This window comes from Argentina silus, assembly GCF_951799395.1.
Source record: "Argentina silus genome assembly, chromosome: 9".
Taxonomy (NCBI): domain Eukaryota; kingdom Metazoa; phylum Chordata; class Actinopteri; order Argentiniformes; family Argentinidae; genus Argentina; species Argentina silus.
Window position 1 is genome coordinate 20,253,533 of NC_139663.1, and position 25,258 is coordinate 20,278,790.

General features: G+C 44.6%; 3 protein-coding genes across 3 annotated transcripts; all 3 read left to right on the plus strand.

The window, feature by feature from the left end:
- Positions 1-659: 659 nt before the first annotated feature.
- srrm2 (serine/arginine repetitive matrix 2) lies at positions 660-10,832 on the plus strand. The gene is made up of 14 exons (XM_083677648.1): positions 660-828; positions 1,771-2,025; positions 2,154-2,249; positions 2,603-2,788; positions 2,936-3,019; positions 3,746-3,811; positions 4,040-4,069; positions 4,201-4,314; positions 5,453-5,588; positions 6,184-8,174; positions 8,520-9,212; positions 9,487-9,573; positions 9,962-10,069; positions 10,192-10,832. Exons 2-14 carry the CDS (start codon positions 1,778-1,780, stop codon positions 10,244-10,246), a joined length of 3,894 nt encoding a protein of 1,297 aa, XP_083533774.1. The 5' UTR covers positions 660-828; positions 1,771-1,777; the 3' UTR covers positions 10,247-10,832.
- A 120-nt stretch (positions 10,833-10,952) lies between these two features.
- thoc6 (THO complex 6) lies at positions 10,953-16,531 on the plus strand. The gene is made up of 13 exons (XM_083677916.1): positions 10,953-11,047; positions 11,387-11,478; positions 11,666-11,730; positions 11,870-11,973; positions 12,160-12,197; positions 12,336-12,384; positions 12,471-12,542; positions 12,686-12,788; positions 12,929-12,978; positions 14,317-14,379; positions 15,033-15,143; positions 15,306-15,434; positions 16,176-16,531. The coding sequence occupies exons 1-13, from the start codon at positions 11,033-11,035 to the stop codon at positions 16,254-16,256; spliced, it is 972 nt and encodes a 323-aa protein (XP_083534042.1). The 5' UTR covers positions 10,953-11,032; the 3' UTR covers positions 16,257-16,531.
- Positions 16,532-17,150: 619 nt separating this feature from the next.
- Positions 17,151-24,430, plus strand: LOC310809407 (ras-related protein Rab-35). The gene is made up of 7 exons (XM_083676650.1): positions 17,151-17,594; positions 18,592-19,615; positions 20,461-20,511; positions 21,178-21,301; positions 21,907-22,031; positions 22,280-22,404; positions 22,819-24,430. Exons 2-7 carry the CDS (start codon positions 19,561-19,563, stop codon positions 22,966-22,968), a joined length of 630 nt encoding a protein of 209 aa, XP_083532776.1. The 5' UTR covers positions 17,151-17,594; positions 18,592-19,560; the 3' UTR covers positions 22,969-24,430.
- Positions 24,431-25,258: the final 828 nt, after the last annotated feature.

A 25,258-nucleotide genomic window follows, 5' to 3' on the forward strand; every position in this document is an offset into this window, starting at 1 on the left:
GGAGTGAGGAGGTTTCCTCACAAACCATTTTCTTTTCAGTTTCTTTCCTATTTTGTTGTAGGCAATGTGATTGCCCAACAGTTTGGGAACTTCCTGACCCTTGAGGCCAAAAGCGAGCACTTCCTCTCCTTCCAGCCCACAGACTTACCCTCCTCTGCTTGTTAAAACAACTGCTTTCAGACACCTCCAGCAAAGTTTTCCTCTTTTTCTTCAGTTGATCAATGTTGTCTTCAGCAGCTTCCTGGTCCAGGTGTGCGAATCACCAAATCCAACACACTAAGGACGAGCTATGAGGACAAAATGAACAAATTAAAACAATTTGAAGCAGAGATAGAGAGTAAGGTCACAGAACTGAGACACACGTCATAAGATGCATGTGTGTGTGTGTACATGTGTCTAGTCTCTCTGTATTCATATGAGTGGGGAATGGAACTTTTTTTTCTAGTTATAAAAATCCTTGAAATTATTGAGATCCAAACAAGCCCTGCGTCTCTACAACCCTTATGTGGGCTGTCATTTTATGTTGCTTTTTTGTTTGTTTGCGTGTTATTCTTTGTTTTATTTAACATTTTCAAAATGTTTCGATTTCTGTGAAATGCCTCTTTTTTTTTTTTTCAAACCTCTCACGTGATTTTGTCAATGACGTTTCAACGAGACCGAGCCTGTGACGATATCCTTTCTTCAGAAATCGCGTGCATTACGTTTTTGTTTTACTACCGGAAAATAAATACTGTCCATTTTCAAGTAATCTCCAGTTATTTTAGTTTTATTGTGGTTCATATAGTCATTTGATTCTCTTCGTTGTCTGCGGTCGCGGGGAGCGCAGAGGTACGTAAGTAGCAACGTTAGCTCTGGAGCTATCTAGTAAATGTGTGATACTAGTCCCATTGGTAAATAGCATGCTAGCTCCCTAGCAGGCCGTATGGTGCTATCCAGTCTATGGCTCTGGGGCCAACTAGCTATCATATCCACCATGCGGCGGTGAAATATTTGGCAGCCGTCTAGAATGAGACACATTTGCAAGTTTTCAGTTTGTTGTAAAAGAAGTTAGCGAACGAGCAACTTCGGAGGCCGCTGGAAGCAGCAAGGCCAGGGTACTCGTCGCGTGCGACTTCTTTCTGCTTCGCTCGATGACGCGCGTGGTTCGCTCGCTGGTTGGGAGCGAACAGAACAAGGCATCACATTCATCACCTTTGTTTTGGGATGCACATCGCTACAGTCCTGATGTCAACATAGCTTTTATTATTTTGAAGTGTATATATATTATTGGATCCATTATGTGTGCAGTTAGCTAGTTATATGACGCATAGCTGGCGAACCTGAACGAGCTACACAACTTTGTTTCCAAATGAGATAGCTTAACTAGCTAGCGTTTGGCCTGCTGGTAAGCTAACTGTCCTATTTATTTAGCTAGCTAAATCTGTGAAGGCCAGGGGGTGCCTATGCCTGTTATGTGTATCTGCCCACACCGTGAACGAAGCAGACAGACAGACAGGGCTTATGACACTGTCCTAGTTTCTGTGCGTGTTGTGTATGTAGGCCTACTTGTCTGAATGCATGGGGTATGTTTATGCAGCATCGAGAAAAAAAATCCATGTAGACTTTCTTGGGGCTCAATTCAAAACACACATCCAAGCATTTCACATCTGGCTCCACCTGTCCTATGCTTTTAAGTCCATGTAGGGTTAGTGGACAAGTGTACACTTGTTGAGACACAAGGCCAGTCCTGATTAATCAAGCGCCTATCCTTCTTCCATCCTATCTCTGTAGAGGAGCCATGTACAACGGCATTGGCTTGACTACCCCGCGTGGCAGCGGGACCAATGGCTATGTGCAGCGCAACCTGTCGAGTGTGCGGGCCAAGCGGCCACGGGACGAGCGCGGCGGCGAGAGGGACGAGAAGGACCGCGAGCGGCTGGAGAGCCAGCTCAACCGGCAGCCCAACGCTGACATCTTGGAGCACCAGCGGAAGAGACAGCTGGAGGTCAAGTGCGCCGAACTGCAGGACATGATGGAGGATCAGGGGTAAGCGAGGAGGAGAGAGGGGTATCAGGAAATTTGAGGGTGGGGAATGGGTGTCGCCTTTGCGCCCTTCTTCTGAAGCACACCCGGATCTTCTAACTGTGGGTTGGGATGTTTCTGTTGATGCGCAGGTACTCTGCTGTGGAGATTGAAGAGAAGGTGAACAGCTTCAGAATGATGCTCCAGGAGAAGGAGGAGCCGCCTCCGGCATCCACAGAGAGGCCAGCGTAAGTAGAAGCAATTACAATTCAGCTTTGGAGTGTAAATCAGGGAGTAAACTAGATCTCAAAACTCACTTCCTCAGTGCGACCACTTCACTCCCCTTCCTGTACTCTTAAGTTATTATTATAATAACTAACAGCACAGTGAATTTCCGAATTAGTTTCAGACCATGTTGGTGTCACTCATATTTGAAAACCATAAGTGAAGACTAAAAGACACCAAGTGTTTCGTTTGTTAAATGTTTTAAATGCACCCGGTGGCGCTTACCGTAGAACAGGATGGTGTAGCACCACTATTGAATCTTCATCATTGGGGTTTTTAACAATGGAAATTATGAAGTTCTCTCTTTCACCCTCAGGGCAACAGAGACTCACGCCCTGGCTGCAGCCAACCAACAGAAGAATGACCGGCTGCGTGCTGCCTTTGGCATTTCCAAAGACTATGTGGATGGCTCCTCCTTTCACCCCGAGTGCAAGGAGCGAGAGAAGGAGAAGAGGGAACAGGAAAAGCTGGAGAGGGAGAAGCAACTGCAGCAGAAATACACGTGAGTGGATCGAGAGGGGAAGGAAAGGAAGAGCTGGTGGGAGGGTGGGGTGGGAGAAATGTGAGGTGGTTAAATATTACGGTTGTATCTGACAATGTTTGTTCCTTCCATCATTAATGTTCCTCCTCTTCTGTCCTACTCTCTCAGGCTGGTTGAGGGGTCAGATGACTCTGACTCCCCAGCCCGAAAACAGAGCCAAAAGAAAAAAAAGAAAAACAAGAACAGAGACAGGTGAGAGAAGAGGGAAAATGAATGTGGAGGTTGATGAGTCTGATACCTGGACATTTTACACCGACTTGAAGGGATTATCCCCTCCTAAATCAAAATGTTTGATCGATTTTTTTTTTTTTTTTCGTATCTCGTACCTATACCTCATACCATACCATATCATTGGCCAAAATAAAATATGTCCAATTGTATAGATGTATGACTTTTTGCAGCACCAAAATTGCTTAATTACATTGGTCTGATGGCTCTTTGGCTAGCAAACAGCAATGCTATAGCTGATGGCAACAAAGTTTGCGTTGCCATAGTTTCCAAGATTTCCTCTTGCAGATCGTTGCGGATGCAATCAGCCCGGATCGTAACAACCTAGTGTGAAAGCCCCTTTTGTCTCACACTTGCATGAGACCCCTTTTGAGGTCTAAGAATGTCTGTCAAACTTTGGTTTTGGAGTTGAGTAGCCCTAACCTTTTAAAGCCAGCATGTGCTTTCTTATATGTTCATATTATTGTTAGCAAACTTATCATACCAAGCTCTGGCTCTACCAGATCTTGCGCTGGTATTCCTAATATCTTCACTCTCCGAATGGTAATTGACCAGTACTGTAAATACACTCACCTATTTTCTTGTCTGATTTTACAAATAGTAGGTGGGAGGCTGTTATGGTGTAAATATGTCTCATTGCAGTTTGAGGGTGGATGTGGAATCATTTGTTTGTCACTTTTCTCTCTTCAGCTCAGAGAGTCCCTCCCCCTCTCCCCGACGTGAGAAGAAGAAAACAAAAAAGAAAAAAAAGAAAAGGTCTTTTGTCTTTCATTTTGCACTATTTTCATTATTTTTTCCATTAGCATAGAACCGTTGAGATTGACAATAGAATTTCGATGGAATTGTATCAAGAGTATCATAGACTGGTACCTGTGTTAGGATTATGCATGTATTTAGAATGATGTACTTCTTCTTTGCTAGCTTGGACTCCTCACATTTTTTCAAATTAATGAACAAGACATTTTCTCATTTTTTTTGTTCTAGGGATGCGTCAGAAGAAAAGGATAATGAGAGGTGGGTCTATTAATATCCTGTGTGTGGAAGTCAAGGAACGATGTTGTTGTGATTCCAGACTGTTAAAACACCTACGTGGTTCTAACCTGTGCGTCTGTTCGTTTGTCATACCCGATCCTCTCTCCTCACAGTTCGGCCGATGAGAAGCAGGTGTCCAAGAGGAAACGGAAGCGGAGTGAAAACGAGTCTCCGTCCCGTGCCAAGGCTCGGCGGCAGAGGAGTGCGTCCTCTAGCTCAGCTCACAGGTACTATGGGGTCAGGATAAACCACCAACCTACCTAAACCTACAGGGTTCTCACGTGCCTGCGAATGTCTGAAATGTCATGTAGTTGAGGAATACATCCCACACAAGGACAGTCAGGGAATTTGTTAAGTTTGTTGAAGAAGTCATGGGAAATACAGTGCCCTAGTATTGGGAAAGAGGAAGCATTTTGTCTTCTTTTAGCTCTACACTCCAACAGTTTGTAATAAGACAATTACAATGAGGTTGAAGCAGAGATTCTCAGCTTTAATTCAGTATTTTTTTTTTTCTGATTGGTTTCACCATTTTGAAATTACAACCCCCTATTTCAGTGCACCAAAAGTATTGGAAAATTGGCTTGACGGGTGTTTCTGGTTGGTCTGTCACATCAGTGGTGCAGGCATAAGAGAGCCGTCTAGGTAGAATCAATGTCTAGCATTGATTCTAGGCTTTGATTCTAGGCTTTGCATTTGCCAGTGGAGTCTGCTATTGGTGTCTGTCAACATGAGGACCAAAGAGATGTCAAGGAAGCCATGATGAGACTGAAAAATCAGAGACATTACCAAAACCTTCAACCATAATTTAAAAAAAGAAAAAGAAAGAAAAGAGCTTGCAGATGTCTGTCTTGTTTAAACACAAGACAAATATTATCATGCACCAGAGTGATAGGAGGTTTGGAGAAAAAAGGATCTGCCCAAGATTTACAGCATAGCGCCTCATCTGTGAAACATGCTATGGCTTGGGCATGTATAGCTGCCACAAGAACTGGCTAACTTAAGCCAGCGTTAAGCTGATGTTACTGCTGACAGCAGCAGCAGAATGTATTCTGAAGTGTACAGAAACATCTTGTCTGCTCGAGTACAAGCAAATGCCTCCAAATTCATACAGTAAGACAGTGACCCCAAACATACTGCCATAGCAACTAGGGAGTTCTTGACTAGCCAAGTCAATCTTCAGATTTAAATCCAATTGGAACATGCATTTCTTTTACTGAGACGACATTTTAGGCAAAAACGCCTCAAAAATAACTGAAGATGGCTGCAGTGCAAGCCTGGCAGAACATCACCAGAGAATATATTCAGCGTCCCGATCATCATTACACATTCTGTATGCAGTCTTGCTTTGCTTTTTGTGTTGAACAGCCAATCCCCTGTTCCGCTGAGAGAGAGACAGCAGAATCAGCCAGTCAGGAGAGCCGAGGAAGGCCGAAAGGGGCGGTCTCCTGACAGGAGAGGGCGCGTTCATGAGGACAGTCCACAGCGCCCAGGGGGAAGAGAGGTAAGATCCCTGGTCCCACCCACTTCTGTGCTTATGAACGTGGTCGAATCTCAAATCTCTTTCCTTGACTCCTTGCGTCCTCTGTCCCACCCTCTCAAAACACATTGGAGCAGAATTCTGAGGGAAGCGACCTCAGACCCCTGATGAGTTTTGAGAAGGAGGCGAGGACGTGAGGAATCAAAGAAAGACTTTTGAGATTTGGCCCTTGTTCACATCGCGTTTCCGACATTTAAATCTGATGATCGCTCTGTAGCCTCCAACTACCAACCAATCTCAATTCTCATTTATAAAATGCAGGTTTTCTCTGATGTCTGCACTTCTAGTGGAGATGGAGGCAGAGAAAGTTAGCAAATAGCCACAGTCTATTGTGCAATCCCCATGCATGTTTTTTCTTTTCTTTTTCTTTTTTTTTTACGATTTTTCAACCATATAGGGCATATTGTCAGGTGCCATTTTCAGGCCATTACAACACTTTATTGTGTGTACAATTCCAAAGGGTGAATGGTGCAACAGCACAACCATATATAGCACTCCTCCTCACTTACTCTGTGCCTCCTTCCATCTCACCTCAATCTCCCCCTGCTTTCTCTCTCAGAAATCTCCCAGGCAGCCCAGCTCCCCTAAACGCCACCAGAGGGCAGAGAAGGAGCGACCGAAGGATAAAGAGAAAGGAAAGACTTCAAGGGAGAGACCCTACTCCTCATCCCCCTCTCCTCAGCCCCAGCAAGAGAAGGCCAGGAGCGGAGAGAGGGAGCGAGAGAAAGAGCGAGAGAAAGAGCGAGGGAAGGAGAGAGGGAAGGAGCGAGCCCTACAGAGGAGCAGACACGACTCCTCGTCCTCCTCTCCTAAACAACAGGACGCCAGGAGGCCAAAGAGCGGAGAGATGGAGCGAGAGAAAGACAGGAAAAAGGACAAACCTCAAAGACAGGACAACTCCTCATCGCCCTCGCCCTCTGTACACAGAGAGAGAACCCGGAGAGGGAGGAGCGGAGAAAGGGAGCGAGAAAAGGATAGAGAGTTATCCCCCAGAGCCCCTGCTGATAGAGAGAGGGGGAGAGAGAGGGCAAAAGGGAGGGAGAAAGAGGAATCTCCCCCTAGTCGGAAAAGCGATAGAGGACGGGGTAGACGCTCATCCCGTGACTCCTCTTCCCCGGTCCCTCCTTCAACTCTCACCAACGGAAGACAGAAAGAGAGGGAGCGCGATGGGAGGAGAGAGGAGAGGGAACAGGAGGAGAGAGAGAAGGAGAAGGAGAAAGAGAAAGAGAAGGAGAGAGAATTGAACAAAGAGGGGGAGAAACCGGAGGAGCGGAGGAAACAGGAGAACGTGAGAGAAAAACAGAGGGAGAGGGACCGGGACGGAGGGAGAGGCCGAGAAGGCAGACAGCCCTCCTCTGCTCAACATCCCCCCATCCACTCATCTGAAGACCGCCGCTCAGAGCGAGAAAGTGAGAGGGAGACGAGAGTGGATAGAGAGAGAATCACCGGGGAGAGAGGGAGGAATGAAAGGCCCACCGAGGATGACAACAGGCAGGAGAAAAGAAGAGTTCCAAGGCAGCTGGAAAAGGAGCGAGAGAAGGAGTTGGAGAAGGAGAAGGCAAAGGTTAGAGAGGTGAAACCAGCCAAGAAAGGAAAAGAGAGCAGCAGCAGCAGCAGTAGTAGCGGGAGTGACAGTGACAGCTCTTCGTCCTCCTCATCGTCTGCTGACAGCTCTTCGTCCTCTTCCTCGTCGTCCTCGGATGACGGTGAAAAAAAAAAGAAAGGGTCTGCGGGGAAAGAGAATTGCGGCCCAACGAAAGGAGAGCCCCCGTCCCGCGTCTCCCCTCCCGCCATCAGTGCCGCCTACCAAAGATATCTGGTCAGCGGGGGGAAAGAGGGCGCCTCAGAGAGTGAGGGACAGAAACAGGCTTCAACGGGGAGAGAGAGGGAACGTGAGAGAGGAGGCGGAGACCGGTATACGTCCTCAGAGAGGCAAAGCCCGCCCCCTGCTGTCCAAAGACACCGCCCGCCCGCAGAGCACTCCATCTCGACAGACAGAGAGAAGGAGCGAGGAAGGGGACAAGAGCGATATAGCCCCACGGAGGTAGAGAGCTCCAGCCCACCCGCTTCCCCTCCAAGGAGGGTGCCCCCCAGAGGAAGCGACCGGTACTCTCCCACGGACCCGGAAAGAGAGAGGGAAAAAGAAAAAGAGGGGGCAAAGAGCCATGCTAGGAGGCCCGAAAGGTACAGCCCCTCAGCGCAGGATAGGGTGACCGAGAGGGAGAGGAGAAGGGCGCCCTCCCCAAAAGCCCCTGTCCAGCAGCGCCGCTCGCCCTCCCCGCCCCCCCAGCGACGCACTCCTCCACGACAGTACCAGGACCCCCCGGCCCACAGCACCAGGCGGCCCGCCAGGGGAACCTCGTCCCGCTCCCCTCTGCGCGGCCACAACCCCTCACGCCGCAGCCGGAGCCGGGAACTGGACCGGGAGAGGGAGCGCAACCGGGAGAGGCAGAGGGAAAGAGAGAGGGATAGAGAACGTGACCGCTTAAGAGACAGGGGGGCAAGGGGGAGCAGGTCGAGAAGTCCCCGTAGACGCAGCCCCATCTACAGGTAAGAGCAGGACTTGTGTCAATATAGTATTTTGTCGATCGCTACAACCCAGTTTGGCTCCATTTCCAGACAGTCACTCAATTGAGGAAATTAATGGTTCCAATTCAGGCATTGAGAAGTGTTGATGATTGTGGTCCAGGTCGCCTTCATTGCCGTCACAACCGACCATCAATATGATCTAGGCCTAGAAGTCTGCTGTGCCACGTGACTGTGATGTAGTCAGCATGGAACACTGCCATACCTTTCAATAAGCATTTTCTAGTTTTAAGTAGCTGTTTTACATGAATCACGGATTTTGAAATAAAGAATTGAATTGTTGACTTATTTCTCCTTTCCCTCCCTCAGGTCCCGTCGTTCCCCCTCTCCTCTTCGGCGAAGGAGAAGCAGCCGCTCTCTCTCCAGGGAGAGAGAAAGAGAGCGAGTGAAGAACCACGAGAGGGAGAAAGAGCGGGAAAGGGAAAAAGAGCAAGAGAAGAGGGAACACCAGCCCCCGAAAGACGCCCCCAGTCGCTCCGCCTCGTCGTCGTCGTCCTCCTCCTCCTCTTCCTCCTCCTCTTCATCTTCCTCCTCCTCTCCTACGCAAGACCAGAAAGGGACCTCTGCTGAAAAATTGATGAAAACGGCAACAGAGAAAGACCAGAGAAAGGAAAAAGAGGACAGAGAGAAAGAGGGAGACAGAGGGAGGAAGGCTCGACCATCCCCCTCACCTTTACCCCAGAAGGAATCCGGTCTTCCTCCTAGCCAATCAGATGGCAGAACCCACCCGAAAGAAACACGACACTCATTGCCGGCTGTCCGCCAGTCTGAGTCTAGAGAGGCGCCCAGGGGCGCACCGAGGAACCAATCCACTCCTGCTGAAACGCCAAGCGGCCCTGCCCAATCCATGGACCAACCAATTACGGCTGAGTACGGAGTGAATGGGAAGGGAGCAAAGGAGGGGAAGAGGAGCAGCTCCAGTTCCTCGTCATCATCTTCCTCCTCATCTTCCTCCTCGTCTTCGTCAGACAGCTCAGACTCCAAGGCAGAGCAGAGGAAAGGGTAAGGAGGGAGCTGGTTTACGCTTGAGCGGCATCCCAATAGTCCTGTATTCCTCGCAAACGTATTCCTTCCTTGCTTCCTTCAGAAAAGGAGAAGATCTAAGGTTCCTCCCCTTAGATGGAGGTGTTTTGAGAAGCAAGGAGGGAGAGAGGATGTAGGGAGTAGAGGACAGATTATTGGGACGTCACGCAACCTTTGATCTTCTGCCAATACCAATTTTATTGCCTGTTATTTATCTCTTCCATCTTCTTTTCCCCTCTTCTCTCTCTCCCAGAGATGCAAAGGCAACAGCGACCCGTAGCTCTTCCTCCTCCTCGTCATCCTCGTCTTCTGAAAGTGAGAAGGAAGACAAGAAAAAGAGGTAAAGAAAAATACTAGGACCATCTCAAGTGATGCATTACGTTTTTTGGCATGTTATTTAATATATATATAATATATGCATGCCGTTTAGCTGACGCTTTTATCCAAAGCGACTTACATAGCAGTGAGTGCATACATTTCAGTATATATGGTCCCAGTGGGAATCAAACCCACAATCTAAGCGTTGTTAGCGCCGTGCTCTACCAACTGAGCCACAGAGGACCACATTTGTTTAACACATTTGTTACTTCTTAACCAGGAATCAATTCATTTAGATTCTTTCTTAATTGTAATGTTTCTGCAACATTCAGATATTTGCTTTTGCAGATATTATAACTACTGTAGATTCCCTTGATTATTGACTTTGACACATCTGCCCTGGCCTTCAGCCCGCCCCGACCACGCAGGGTGCCAGGTGATTCGCTGAGGGACTCTCGTTCTCTCAGCTACTCTCCCCCGAGACAGCGAAGAGCCGCACATTCCCCGCCCACTCGCAGGTCAGTAGCCAATCAGAGTACAAATGGTTTGCTGTATTGAGCCCCTGGCAATTATAGCTGTTTTTTTTGTTTTTTTAATTATTGAAATTAAGATGATTTCTTGATTTTCTCTCCTCTATTAGGGGTGGCAGCAGGCAGTCCCCAAGCCGGTCGCCAAGCAACAGAAGAAGAAAATGAGGTTCCACTGAAATGTAACAGCTGTCAACCTGAGACAGACATTTATCAGTGGATGAGAAAGCTGAATTAACTGAATTAATTTTTTGGATTCTGATCTCTGTTAAGAGGATAGCACCATAGACAACATGTAAAGGATGAATTTGAAACCCAACCCTGACTGATGTCTCTGCTTTTAAAAAGGGTTTATGTAGATTTCATTCTATGCTGTATGGTAGACATTTTTGGTAAGGAAAGACAGACAGGCAATTTAGCACAGTGACATCTGTGCCAAGAGATGCAGGCTGGGGTTGAAATGGTATTCAAATGTTTTTGTTTCATGCATTTCCAAACACTGTCCATCTCATCCGTCTCTGTATTTACTCCACCTTAAAGTGAATTCCAACCAACATGATTGCCCGCTGCACTTTTTGTCTTCCCCTCTGTACAACGTGGTTCTAAATGTAGATATGACCCATCTGTGTTTTTGGTTATTATCACTGACTGGATTAAGTGCCGTTTCCATGTATGTGATTAGAAACTGCGACTATTGGTTTATTTCTCTTTGTGAAAATAATGAATGATAATAAAAAGCAGTTGTACTTCTTTCTTCGTTTGCAATGGCAGTGATTTATTATGAGGAGTGTGTTCCGTCTATTCAGCCTGACTTCCATGCGACTCCCAGAATCCACTTTAAATTTCTAGTGACATCATATTTAGGCGACAGCTTTTGAATCTAAAACACGAATCTCGGAAGCGGAGAGTTTGGTTCCATTAGCTAACGTGAAGTATTGTATATTGGCTGGAGCAATGGGTCCTATAGAGGTAAATGTTTATTTTCAGCGTTTCAACATTTTATCTTGTTAGTATGTGAAATATTCATGCATTGGCCCCTGTAAAGTAACGTTAATTTACGCACCGCCTTGTGTTAGCCAATGCACTGTTAGCCTCACTGTTAGCCGGGACTGTTGTGATGTCGGTCGAATTGAAATTAAATCACAACTTGTAATACTAGAGAATACAATCGGTTGATGACTTAACTACTTTTCAATTAAATGATGATAAAGATTTTGGGGTTTTTTCTCGTGGGTAGACGGAACAGCAAAGCTCGCTGCCGTTGTCTCCTGTACAAGGCGAGTTTGACCCTGTGTGTTCTCTTTCCAGCTCCTTCACATGTCTGTCTTCTCCCAAAGTTTCTCTCCCTGCGGTCGCTATCTAGCAGCGGGCAACAACTACGGCGAGATTGCGGTGTTCAGGTGAGAGCGAATAAGCGATAATAGGCCTTCACCACTAAAACATGATGAATAAAGACCTAATTAATGCGTGCGTGATTAGACGGCGTGAAGTCTGTAACGTTAGCTACATTCCCGTGACGTATTGCTCTTTACAGTATGTCGTCAGTGTTTTCGGGTTTTACACACCTCTTCTCTTTTCACTATGCAGCCTGTCTTCAGCGCTCAGCCCAGATGCCACACAACTGAGCCAGAAGCCCACCCTCACTTTTACTGGTTAGTCTGTTTTGCACCGTCTAAACCATCATCAGTGATCTCCATGAGGTGTCAAAGGGGGTAGTGGTTAGAGGTTGATTTCAGACTGGGAACCTGTCTACCTTCCTGACATCCGTGTCTGTTCCTCTTACTCTCCCAGCTCACGAGGGACCCGTCTTCTCTCTCCTCTCCACTGACTCACACCTCCTCAGCGCCGGCAATGGAGAGATCAGTGCCTGGAGCTGGGCGGAGCTTATCAAGCGGGTAAGGTGCACATGCTTCACACGGTTGGTTGTTAAAATGATGCAGTGATCCAGTATCACTTTGCTCTCCAAACTTCTAAGGTACATTATAAATGAATATGGTTTACACAGAGAGCACTGTAATGCCTAATATGAATGCCTGTTAGTTTGTCGTTTGTGACAAGTTTGTGTGCTGTATTCCCTCCAGAATACTAAGGCTGCCTGGACAAGAAGGCCAAACTATAAGTAAGGCACTGCTGCAAATGATTGTTGAAAAGTGTGTTTGTGTAGATTATGTATTTGTCTGTTGCGTATCTGCTGATGTGTGTGTTATGCTTGTAGCCGAATACTCTTCAATGCAAGTCTGTTTGCTTCTCTTCACAGATCCAGCCTTGAGATCCCAGAGATCAATGCCATGATTGTCAATACCGTAGTGAGTACATTGAAACAGGTCCAGTGTTTTTGACGTTGTCAGACTGAAGATGGTAACACCGCCCCCCCCCCTCTTTTTTGTGTCAGGATAACAGTTTAGTGGTTGGTGGAGGAGACAATAACATCCACATAATGGATCTGGAGAGTGGCGTCTTCAAGGTTTGGGATGCAGTCAATGATTCTAATAACATTCAACTGTTAGATTTTGTGGTAGAAAGTCTCTCTCCTCCTTCAGTTTCTCTCTTCTCTTTTTGAACCCCTTATCTCATGTCATGTTCCACCCTCCTCTCTCTCCTCTCCAGTCAGTTCTGCAGGGTCACACGGACTACATTCACTGTCTGAGCGTGAGGGAGAGGGAGGGAGAGATTCTGTCTGGAGGGGAAGACGGTGCCGTGAGGATATGGGGTGAGTGACCTATCCCCAGGGCTCGACATGAAGCCTTTCTAGGTACTTGTCTTTCGGACAAATTGAACAGATTTTTTTTTACTATTTTCTGGACCAAGTGTTGTGTTGTGTCTCACTCTCCGAACCAATCCCGCCTCCAGATTCCCGGACTGGCCAATCCGTGCACTGTATCGAGGTCTACAAATACGAGGTGAGAGGTTGGGGACACGGGACACATTGATTGGTGCGGGTGATGAGTCGTTCAAGACAAGTCGTACACTCAGAAATATGAGCTCCAGGTGGGAAAAATCCATTTGAACGGCCCTCCGACTAGTAATTACAAGTTGGAAACTCGGGGATCGTCCTCAAGAGTTTTCGAACTGTAGTTCTCTGACGTCATGTCAACAAGAAAGTAGCCGTGAGCATGGCAAGATTTTCAGAATTTTATTTTACGCTAATGTGAAATGGAAATATAACAATGATGTGTTTCTAAGCTGTTGACAGCCCACCATGTTTCTTTTGGAACTTATTTTTCTACTTATTAGGTGGGCTTGCTTCGAGCAAGTCCAACTCTTTATTTGTCATACTCAACAGTTTGGATTTGAAATCAATGAAAAATTACTGTTAATTAAATGGGGTCAAAGTAGAGATTCTCAGCTTTCATTCAATGCTGTCCTTCAGATTTGGTTTCACCATTTAGAAAGTACAACCATTTTTAAACATACTCCCCCCTATTTCAGAGGAAGCATTGGAAAAAAGAATATAATGTCCAAATAAAGCACTCGTTTAGTATTTGGTCGACAATCCTTTGCATACAATAACTGCCTGGAGTCTGCAGAGAAGTCCTGTCAAGCATTTTCCTCCCGTCCTGTCTCTCGCCATCGAGGGGCTGTTGCCTCTTGAGGGCCATGTTGTGGTGTTTATTTGATTCATAAGGAGCCGAGGGACAGTAGTTTTGACAAGCACCAACCAGTGTTTATTTTTGTAAACCAAAGGAGCTATTGGCCCTCTGTCCCACAGAGTTTGGCGCCTATCCTGACCCAGATAACCCACATTACGCTCGCTATAATGCTTTGATGATTTAAATGAGTGATTTATTTGATTTGTGTGGCTGTAGTGAATTAACCTTGCTTTATTTAATAGCATTTTATTTTTTAAATCAGCCCACTGATTTGGGTGAGAGACTCAATGTATGGAGATTGGAGACACCACGGAATGTTACATAACACTTAATTTCATTATCAGAAAACAAAAGGTTTTATTCAGATAATTCTGGGTAATGTGACTCCTGCTACTGTCCACCGAAAATAAACAAAACTGCTAAAGCGGAAGGAATTTACAATCGCTCATACTTTAACCTCATAGTCATTGTTTGATTTCAAATCCAAACGTTTGGAATATAGAGCCAAAGCAAGAAAATGCCTCACTGTCCTGTCACCTACGCAGTTGCTGGAAAAGTACAACAAAACAAAGTATGAACAGAAACCTGACTCCTCTCTCTTTAATCTTCTCTCTCCGCTATCCCTCTTTCCTCTTGATGGTGAGATAGGACTGCGCACGCCCCCAGTACGGCAAGTGGATTAGCTGCCTCACGACTGACTCTGATTGGATGGTAAGGAGAGGGCAGCTGGTTTTTTCCCCACAGTTAGCCAATGGGAAGCGGGGCTGTAGTGACTGAGTGTTCTCTCCATAGACACTGTCCAGACTTGTTCAGTTTCGCGGTCTGTAAATTGGGGATAGTTATCAGAACGGTTGTCATGGCGATACGGTGCACCCCGCCACAGTTGACTGGACCTGTGGAATGCCATGTTTTATCTTTCACCCAGCCGAAGAGCCGAGACGCCTGCCCAAATAGTTTTACAATGGAGGTTATGCATCATTATGCTCTGCTTTATCATCTCCTCTTCAAATAACTTATCTGCCCCAGCATTAGAGATATAGAGGATAATGGGTTAGGTGAGGTATATGCCTTGTTATCTTCTCCCATTTGTTCCTTCTTGATGTGGCAAGACATATGAAAGGAGGGACGTTTAAAAGCCACTGCCCGCAATATTTTCTGAATTTTCTAATTCTTAAAATATCCCTTCTAAAGAAATCAATGTGAGTAGAATAACTGACATCATAATCAAAAGGACATATTACTTGATTGTTTGTCATAGGAGACTGTAAACAAATGATGTAATGCTTCAAGTCATGTTTGGTTAAGAAGTGCTGCTCTCGTGGAATGCCATTCCTTGAGCACTGATCCCTTTGTTCTCTCTCCAGCTCTGTGGAGGAGGCCCATCACTCTCCCTATGGCACCTCCGCTCTATGTCCCCCACCTCCATCTTCCCTCTCTCCGGCTGTCAGCGACAAGCAACCTTTTACCAGGACATGGTGAGGCACTGAACTCGTGTTTGTGTGTGTGTGTGTGTGTGTGTGTGTGTGTGTGTGTGTGTGTGCGTTTGCGTGCGAGAGATTTACTCTTACTAAATAAATGCTCAGGAATGGATGCCTTGTGGATGAAACTGTGTGTGTTTCTAACCTCTCTCCCTGTAGATCCTGTCGGTGGGTGAGGGCCAGTGTGTGTCCCACTGCCTCCTGGGGGGCGAGGTGAAGGCTCAGATCCCCTGCACCCCCCACTCACTCAACACACTTGCACTGAACTTGAACAGCACTGAACACAGGGTGAGTGAGTCCACCTGAACACGCTCATCAGTTGACCACCACCATCCAAATGTAGTCTGCATGAACATGCTTCCGGTTCAAGATACAAATCCCCAGTACATTTTCCCATAGGGATAAGTTACCCTATTTATTTTCATTCATGTAAGCGAAAAAAAAAAAGTTTTTCAAATGGCTAATATTTGCGTTATATATATATATATGATGGGCTAAGACTGCTAGTATATAAAAAACATATGCTACAGTTTCTTGTAGAGCCAATAATTGTGATATGGTTACCAGAACCAAACACGAGTTAATCTAAAAGAAAGGCGTACAGTTTCTTGTACATTATGTGTTACACAACAATTATATTAGCTTTTTTTTTAAATCCTGATAGCTAAAATAATTTTCGACTTGAACCAGAACCAAATGAACTGACTACATTTTGACAACGCTTTGCCTCCCTATAGAGGAGCTTTTGTTATCCCATCAGCCTTGTTTTTTTCGCCATTTGTGTTTTATGTAAAATAGTAGTTACATGACCATGTTTGTAATGGGGGGGGGGGGGGTAAGTTTAACCAGTTAGTACACTAAAGATATTGGCTAAATTTACAGACCAGGAAAAAAGGTAAGCAAATGCATTTTTAATATCCAGTCAGCAAATGAATGGGCAACTGTCTTCCAGAAACAGCTGTAGCCTAATGTGTAATCCCTTAGTACTTGATTGCTTATCATAGCGTTCTGTTATCTTTGTTGTTTCAGGTGCTGACAGTAGGGGGCAGCAGTGACCAAATAGACGTATTCACCAACTTTTCGTACCGAGCATTTTCCCTGTCCTTCTGAGGACACACACACACACACACACACACACACACACACACACACACATACACACACACACACACACACACACATACACACACATACACATACACACGTCCACATGTACTGTATTGTACACTTTCACTCTGCGTACTCACAATATGATAGGACATTAATAATTGTACAGGTAATTCTCATCTATGGGAAAAAGGGATCATTCATAAGACACCAATTCTAGGATTCACCCAGACTTTATTTTTTTTTATGACAATAAAATGTTTTGATGACTTTTTCCATATCTGCAACATGTTTGCTATGTAAGTCACTATGACAGTAACCCTCTCAGGAAGACGATTAGCCATCTGTGGGCTAGTATTGTTATATTTTCTGGGTTCTGTGTGTATTGTAAACACAACACCCAAATGAAAATATAAAAAAACGAAAATAATACTAGCCCACAGATGGACAGACGTTGTGTGAAAGATACTAACTTGACTTTATTTATAAAAAATAAATTGAAGTATTTTGGACAGAAACTGCTGAGTAGGAGAAACGTGATATTTGATAAATTAGCTAATGCAATCAAAGTGGTGAATCTTGACAGCTCATTTAGTAATTCATCCTGAATTTATAGAAACTCAGTTAGGAGGAGGGCATCTTGAAACCTTGACGCAGCCCTTCTGATCGGCTCTCACTGCGACCTTTGGGTAAAGATTTAAGTAAGTTGGGCAATTAACAATCATAACAGCAATCACAATTTCCCATATAGCCGGAGTTCCCCTTAATCATTTGGAACAACATTGAGCAATCCAATTTTGCTGATAACTGACTATGCAACAGGAGATATTGGGTGAAAAAAAACAGGAGGGAGGGGTCCGGTCAGGCGAAAGAAAGAAGCACATGATGTCGAGAATGAGTGAGTCAACAATACACAGGTGTGGCCTGAAGACGTCGGGCCGGGAGTACCGTCGAGAAGTCCGAGGCGCCGAACTTTCCTGAGTCATGCCCCCGGAGACCCAGACGTCTAGGACGGACAGCGGATGCCTCGTCGCTTCTTCCGATTGAGGACGTTATTTGTCCCGAGTGCACAAGTCATCGCTTTGATGATTTCTATTGATCCTTTTGCACCACGGCGCGTTTCAACGACGTATAACAGCGAGGTATCGATTTCAGAAAACAATTGGTGCACGTTAGCGAAGGGAGTTGGATGTGTTGTTTCAAATGATGTAGTGAAAAAGTAACTTTTTAACCCCGTCTGGTGTTGTCCTATCCTGGATATACAAGCTAATCAAATCATTAGCTAACAGTCACTCACTGTAGTTCCCAGCTGCTGGTGACGTTTGCCGACCGGTATGGCAGGTAAGTGTATCAAAAAACCATCCGAAGTGTGTATGTTTGTGGCGAGAACTAACTATTTTTCTTGGTTGTTTTCAAGCATGTTTTTAAAGGCTAACTTTGTGTTATTGTTGCGCACTGGTTAGCGTCACTGTTAGCCAAGGCACGTTAACCCGTTTTTCCCAATACTGCGGTTCTGTCCATTTCGACAACGTTTTGCTCACAGATGCAGGGTTTTGTTTTGTAAATAAATAGTATTATCTCTTAATTGTGAGCAACCTATTGGTCTTGTTTTCACTTCGACCAGGCTAGGCTATCATAGTGGTTGCTTTTGGGGAAGTTGTATTCATATCATTTCGGGTTATGACTTGCAGTCAACACAACATGACAAATATTGTAGCGACACCGCGAAAATGCTCTTCTCACATGAGTTGGCGAATGTCTTTTGCCAGCTACGTCTGCTTGCTATTGCCTTAGAATTTGTGGTCTTCGAAAAACTTTGTATCGGCAATCAATTTCAGGAAATGGCTAGCCCGTACTCTTTCCTGTTTTTATGGAAAAAAACAGCCTAGTCCTCTATTCTTTATCCACTCTAGTAGGTGTCTGAGGGAATCCTTCAGAATAGAATTGTTAGCTGTCAGTGAAATGTTGATTACAGCCGTTAGCCTTAGGAAGATGTGTGTTTACTAATGGTGGGTGGGGGGGGACACACACACACAAACCCGCCAATGACCTTATCCTAACGTTTAATTAGACCTCTGTATCGCCTTTACCCATGGGCAGGCTAATATGTTATGGTGTGATTCATCTCGGCCTGTGTTGAATGATTGTATGTCGAGGGTGTCGGCTGGGCAAGTTAAATTTAGTGACACAGCTGTTGTTCCACGGAAAGGAGGGTGCACACCGCATACAGAAACTGGCTAAAGGTCATTAGGAATTTCTGACAATAACTGAGTTGAGGTGAATCTCCTCATCTCTCCATTCATACTGTGCCATACTAACCTACTTGCCTCTCTTCCAGGGTAGGGCCCCGACAAGAGAATTGGGGAGGCTGGAACCAACCGAAGACTAAGACATAACCCAGAAAAGAAGAAGTGACATTGAGACAGTCAGCTCATTGGATAGAGCCACTGTGGACTGTCGTTGAGAAGAAGGAAGTAGTGTAATATTTTAGGTTTCTGTCTCTGCTTTTCTGCTTATGACAGCACCCTCTGTGGCATCTTGAAAGAGTTCATGAACTTGACAGAGATGGTAAGATGACAGATAACATCTAGAGGGAGAATGGGAGGAAAGTAGAAGTGATAATTACATCGATCAACTCGCAACAGGTAGTTTCAGGAGCAGTGGGATCCATACATCCATTAGCAGAGTGTTAGTCGAGCTATCACAATGAGCACACTTCCTCTATGCACATGAAAGCCACTGCTTGACTGCAACGTAATGAGGACTTAATGAGGACGACTTGCATATAGGGTCCCACAAGCAAAGTGACAGAGAACATTCTCCTTCTGCCCTTTGAATGTGGGATGCAGACCGTACCCATACTTTAGGAGAAGACTTGGAAAATACCTATACACTGGACTGGTGGGAACAGAACTGGAAGTACCAAGCGATGAGTCGTAATGCGTTGCTGGAATGAACTGGGAATCCCCTACTGGAGTTAGTGGGAGGAACTGAAATGAAGGTGGGACCAGGGGCCTTAGCATGACTTTGAAATACCAAGCAAACTGGGAATACACCAGATTTACGTGTTATGTTTGTACTTTGGAATGAACAGGTTGAGTTTAATGGGAATTCTGGGGTCAACTGGAATCTACTGGAAATGAAATTCAAACCATTTTGAGGATGCATATGTCTTCGGGACAAAAGCTTTGGCCTGTCTGAAGTGGTCATATAAACAAAATACTTCCATTCTGGGATTTGGGACAACTGAGATCTGTTTCTGTGGAAGTGCATTTATTGGGAGGAAGGACCAACGGAGCGCTGTAGAATGGCGGGCAAGGACTACACTCATCTCTTCAAACTGCTCATTATTGGAGACTCTAGTTAGTGCATCTTAACTTCTTACTTCCTTCCTACAAAGTGTGCAGAGGGTTTACATATAAAAGAAAAAAAGTCTTGCCCTTAGATATACAGTTATTGCTCAAACTTGCCCTTTGATGGGCTAAGACTGCTAGTAAAAATGTCCCCCACTGCATACATACTGTACTGTCACCCCCGGTATGTGTTTGGACAGTTGCCTTAAAATTCTGATTAGCTAATAGGGCTTTGAATCAAGTGGTGACGAACGTACAGAATGTCAGCTTCCTCTTTAGGGTGTTTTTTTAATATTTCTTTTTATCTGTTATAATAAGAAATAAAAGCACTTTGTCGGGACTGGGAGCCTATGTAGTCCCCCCCATTTGAGGTATTCAGTTAAGTATATAGACACAGGCCAAATATAATGCCTATTGAAGTAGTGTATTTGGTCCCATAATCCATTGCATGCATAACTGCCTCAAGTGTTTGACTATGAAGTCCTTGGAGTGTCTTGCCTAATGTTAAATGAATGGTGTATGGAGAAATAGTTTAAGTGGGCAGAGAAGATGTTTCTTAATACTTTTGATCCAAAAAAGATGATTAAGTCATGTAATAATTAGGGCGAGACATGACCCAAATACTAATAATTAGACTACTTAAATATACTTTACTTTCTCCAAATACATGGATGCATAATGTGCTTCTATTTCTTAATGGTAAGATTGAAGAGCAATTGAGTAGTGACCAATCCATAAACGTTACCCAATGTACTGTTCTAATGTAAATAGAAGGCCAAGTCCTTTATGACCAACCGATCATTTATGCGCAGAGGCGGTGCTCATTTGACGACTCTTTCCTACCTCTGTTTCAGACGTAGGGAAAAGCAGTCTACTACTACGGTTTGCCGATAACTCCTTCTCTGGTGAGTTAATATTCCCCCCCAAACCATTCTTTGAGTACCCTAAGCCATATTGCATGTTTTTTCTATTAAAGCTCAAGCTCAAGCTCATAAAGCAACTGATCATCAAGCCCTTGATTAGGGACGGTAATATTGTGCCATGCTCCTCGACAAGAAGTGCAAGTCTTTCTATCCTAAAATCTTTTAAATCTTTAAACGGTATCCCTAACCTTAAGCATAACCCAAAATTAAGGCAAAGTAGCTCATTGTATTGCTCATCAACGAGAGAGACAAACAACAAATCTCTTGTGTTGCTGCAGAATGTCAAGTACAACAGTAGTATTGTAGTACAATAGTTTTTGCTCATGGCAGTCTAGGTTTGTAGACTAAAAATATCAGTGTGTTGTGTATGTTGATGGTTTACGAATGATGTAGATAATATGATGTACCTTTTTGAGACTTAAATACACATCTACTTACGGGTGTATTTATATATGCCATTTAGCTGACGCTTTTATCCAAAGCGACTTAGATTGCAGTGAGTGCATACATTTTTCAGTATATATGGTCCCAAGCGGGAATCAAACCCCCAACCTAAGCGTTGTTAGCGCCATGCTCTACCAACTGAGCCACAGAGGACCATATATTTAGTGTAGGGAATCTTCCTTAACTCTCAATTATGAACTGCAGGCAGCTACATCACTACGATTGGCGTGGACTTCAAGATCAGGACTGTGGACATCGACGGGGAGCGAGTCAAACTGCAGATCTGGGACACGGCAGGCCAGGAGAGATTCAGGACCATCACCTCGACGTAATCAATCCGTCAACACTGTCTATGTTTGTTACCAGTAGAACCACCGTTAACAGTGACGATTTATTCTGGAAGCCGCTGTCCGCGTTGGGTCCAATTCTTTTCAAGCCCAAGTCCATTTGGATATTAATTTAATTCAGGGTGTGAATTGACAAAAACAACAAATTTAATGTGAATGAATTTGATTTCTGTGTGTTGCCCCAGTTTGCTCAGTATGCTGGCCAAAAGCACTCAAAGTGTCCATGAACATTTGTATCTATACCTAGACTTGGTGGACTCAGTGTTTTACAGTACCATGAAGATGTGTGATTTTCACACACTTAAAATCGCTTATATCTGAATGAAGAGTTATCTTGAGACATCGCCAGGTCGCTGCTTGGGACGTGTTCCTTCCAGGTGACACCAATCTGGTGTTAGCCTATCCAGCGGTTAGCTAGCATGACATTCTCTCCTCAGTTGGCAGTTGCAGAGAATGTTTGCATGTAATGGAGCTGGTTCCTGTTGGGGTCTTATCGCCCAGCGGTCGTGTCTCTGTAGTTTATACTGTCTTTGTCATCTCTCTTTCTTACCCTCTTTGTCTGCTTCTCACCCTCTCTCCTGCCCAGGTATTACAGAAACACCCATGGTGTCATTATCGTTTACGATGTCACCAACCCTGAGTCGTTTGTGAACGTGAAGAGATGGCTGAATGAGATCACCCAGAACTGTGACAACGTCTGTAAGATCTTGGGTGAGTTTGGACTAAGTTGTGTTTGTGTGATTTTTTTTTTTTTTTTTTTTTGGCACATATGAACACAATGTTTTATACAGATGTATTAATTTTGAGGAGTGGCATGATGGCTCTCATCTAGTGGGAGCGTCCCTTATCTGTGAGGTGGAGATTGTGTGTTGTTAAACTATAACGCTTGTTTTGACAAATAATTAAAAATAAATAATAATAATTATACATCCATCCTTCCCGATCTCTCTCGCACTCAGTGGGAAATAAGAACGATGACCCCTCCAAGAAGCAGGTGGACTCCCATGATGCAATACGCTTCGGGGAGTCTGTGGGCGTCAGGGTGTTTGAGACGAGTGCCAAAGAGAACATCAATGTGGAAGAGGTGAGCTTGGCAGCCAAACTGCTCCTCATTAACCCGTACCCAGGTTAGGTTTACTTATCGACTTTGAAACACAGGTGAGCCTCATTGATGAGATATTCTTGGGCAAGCACAGGTCAACAGCCTCTCCTCCAGCCCTTGGAAGTGAAACAAATGCCGTAGTCTCACAGATGTCATTAGGAAATGTCTGTGTTGACTGTTTCACAGAGTTGCATAAAGTGTTTGGAGCGTTGTTATGACTTGTATTTACTTAAGGTATGTCCCAGTAAAGGTCAGTTACTACCTTATTCTTAGTCACTCCCTCCCAAGAGTGAGTTAATTCAATTCAGAAAGCTTCATCAATGTTCATGCAGTATATCTGTATTGCATCCCTCTCCCTCGTTGCCTTCCCCCTCTTTACACCCCTCTCTCTCTCAGATGTTCATGGCATTCACTCACATGGTCCTCCGAGCGAAGAAGCAGAGCCAGAGTCGTGCGGAGAGAGAGAGGGAAAGAGAGAAGGACACAGTCCACATCAACTCCCATAGAGACCGAGAGAGGAGGAAGAGGGGGAAGAAGTGTTGCTGAGAAAGTGGACAATACCGAGAGAGGTCTGGTCCGGACAGATAGCCAAGCCCCTACCCCCTAGTCACTTGTGCGGATCTGAAAGGATTGAATGGGCATAAGCAATGGGGCAAGAATTCCACATAGTCTATCAGAGGCATAACATAATACTGCTTACAGCTTTGTATTACTCTCGAGATTCTCTAAAGAATCTTGAATCTTACACTCATTTCCACATGAAGTGCCAAGGGGGTGTGGGGCGAGGGGCTGTTTGTGTACAGGGTCATGAACAGGACACGTAGGGGAAGTGGAGCAGCCAAGGTCTGTTAGCACTGATAGGGAAACTTGGGAGACAAGACATTACTTTTTGACATTGCACTGAGCGAGGATGACGAGAGGTTTAGGACAGAGAAAACCACTGTTACGTGCCGAATTATTACCTTGGGGGGGTTATTTTTATGATTGTGTATTAATGTCATTTTATCCTTCAAAGGGAAATGTGGTCCTAAAGTGTCAAACAGGTATTAAAACCCTAATCTAGGAAAGACTAACAGACGTGACTTCTTAAACAATGACTAGTGAGTGTTGAATGTTGTCTTATTTTTAATGAACAAGACTGTCATACATGAACCATATAACATGTCAAAATAAACAGTGAGCAATAAAGTAAAACCTTTTTCTGTTTTTGATGTAGCAATAACGTGCAGTCCCATACTTAAAATGTGTCTTACTTTCGTCACCATTTTCAAGGCATTTTCCGCTCAGAATATTTTCTCTAAAGGACACTCGCCCACTAACCACTTAGAGAAAATGAAAGAGGCGTTTTTGCAAAGAAAGATGTGAGCTACGTTCAGGATCACAACCGTGGTGCGCAATACGAGCACATCAGCCACTTGTGCATATCCCAGAGCCAGTGCGTGCTTGCGCTTGAGCAATGCAAAGCCAAGGGACATTACAGTGGAATGATACATGCCTGGCAAGAGACTGTTATCATCATGCTCAAGTTGCATCTCATCAGCAGTACTAGTATTTATTGCTATGACTGCTCACATGTACTCCTGGTTTTAAACCTTTTAATTAAGGGTTAGGTGCATTATTTCAGTGTAATGAGGAACCCAAGTCTTTCAGTTATCAAATGTATTATACATACATATTACGATGTGTAAATTGTACCTAAAAATACATGAAATCCAATCGTAGGTCTGGTGCTGTGCTCTGTCTTTCCTCTCGCAACAAAGTAACAATTAGTGTCAGATTAATCTGAATATGCAAGGACAAAACACACTGAAATCGTCCCCCAAATTACATTTGCTAAGAAGACCCATCCTCTTACAGATGACAGGGGACAGCACTTCCAACTAGAAATGAAGGCTACAGATCATGGTTTTGAAATGTGAACGATTGCTTCGCTGAATGTGATGTGCTGACTATATGCAATAAATATTATGAACCACATAAATGCTGTATGTTAATAAATGTTTAAAAACAATACTGCGTGATTTTGGTGGTGGTGCAATAACATCCTTTTAAAAGTTATAAATCCGACCCGAAATGGCCAAGAATAGCAAATTAAATGTTATGCCTTTTTTCTGATTAGACAGAAACAGGCAGAAACAAGTCACGTCTCAAGTCAAGTCTTGTTTATTTGTCATGACAATGAATACAAGTACTGTATACAATGCAACGAAAAGCCTGAGGCAGAGCCGCCCAAATCAATCATCATCAACAGTAGAATGTAACAAGGATAATAGATACAATATAAACAGCAACAATAATAAAACAGTAAAAAATAATCTAATCAAATATACAGTTGTTATAGCAGCAGGAGAGGGAATAAAGTGGAGAGTGTAATGTCAATGGAGAGTGTAACTAAGCAGGGGGTGGGGGGGGTGGAGGTGTCAGTTGGAGGGCGGAGAAGGAGCCTGAGGTGTATTCCGGGAGGGGTGGGGGGGAGTGTCAATTCAACAGTCTAAAGGCCTGAAGGTAGAAGGTATTCCGAAACCCGTTTGTCCGGGACTGGATGCTTCTGTACCGTCTGCCCGATGGAAGCAGAGAGAACAGGGTGTGACTGGAATGGATGTTGTCCTTGATGATCTTCCTGGGTGATGAATGAAGTTTACGTAAGGTCAGGCATGACACTAAATCGAACGTCAGCTGACAGACAGTTGATCTCATGTATGCAAAACACATCATGGGACAAGGCTGAAAAGAGCCGATTACGCGACACTCTACCATGGTTAAACAGTGTAACGCCACTGGCTATGAGAGTTATACTTATGGGTCGCCCCACCCGCTCGGTCGCTCTGTATTTAAC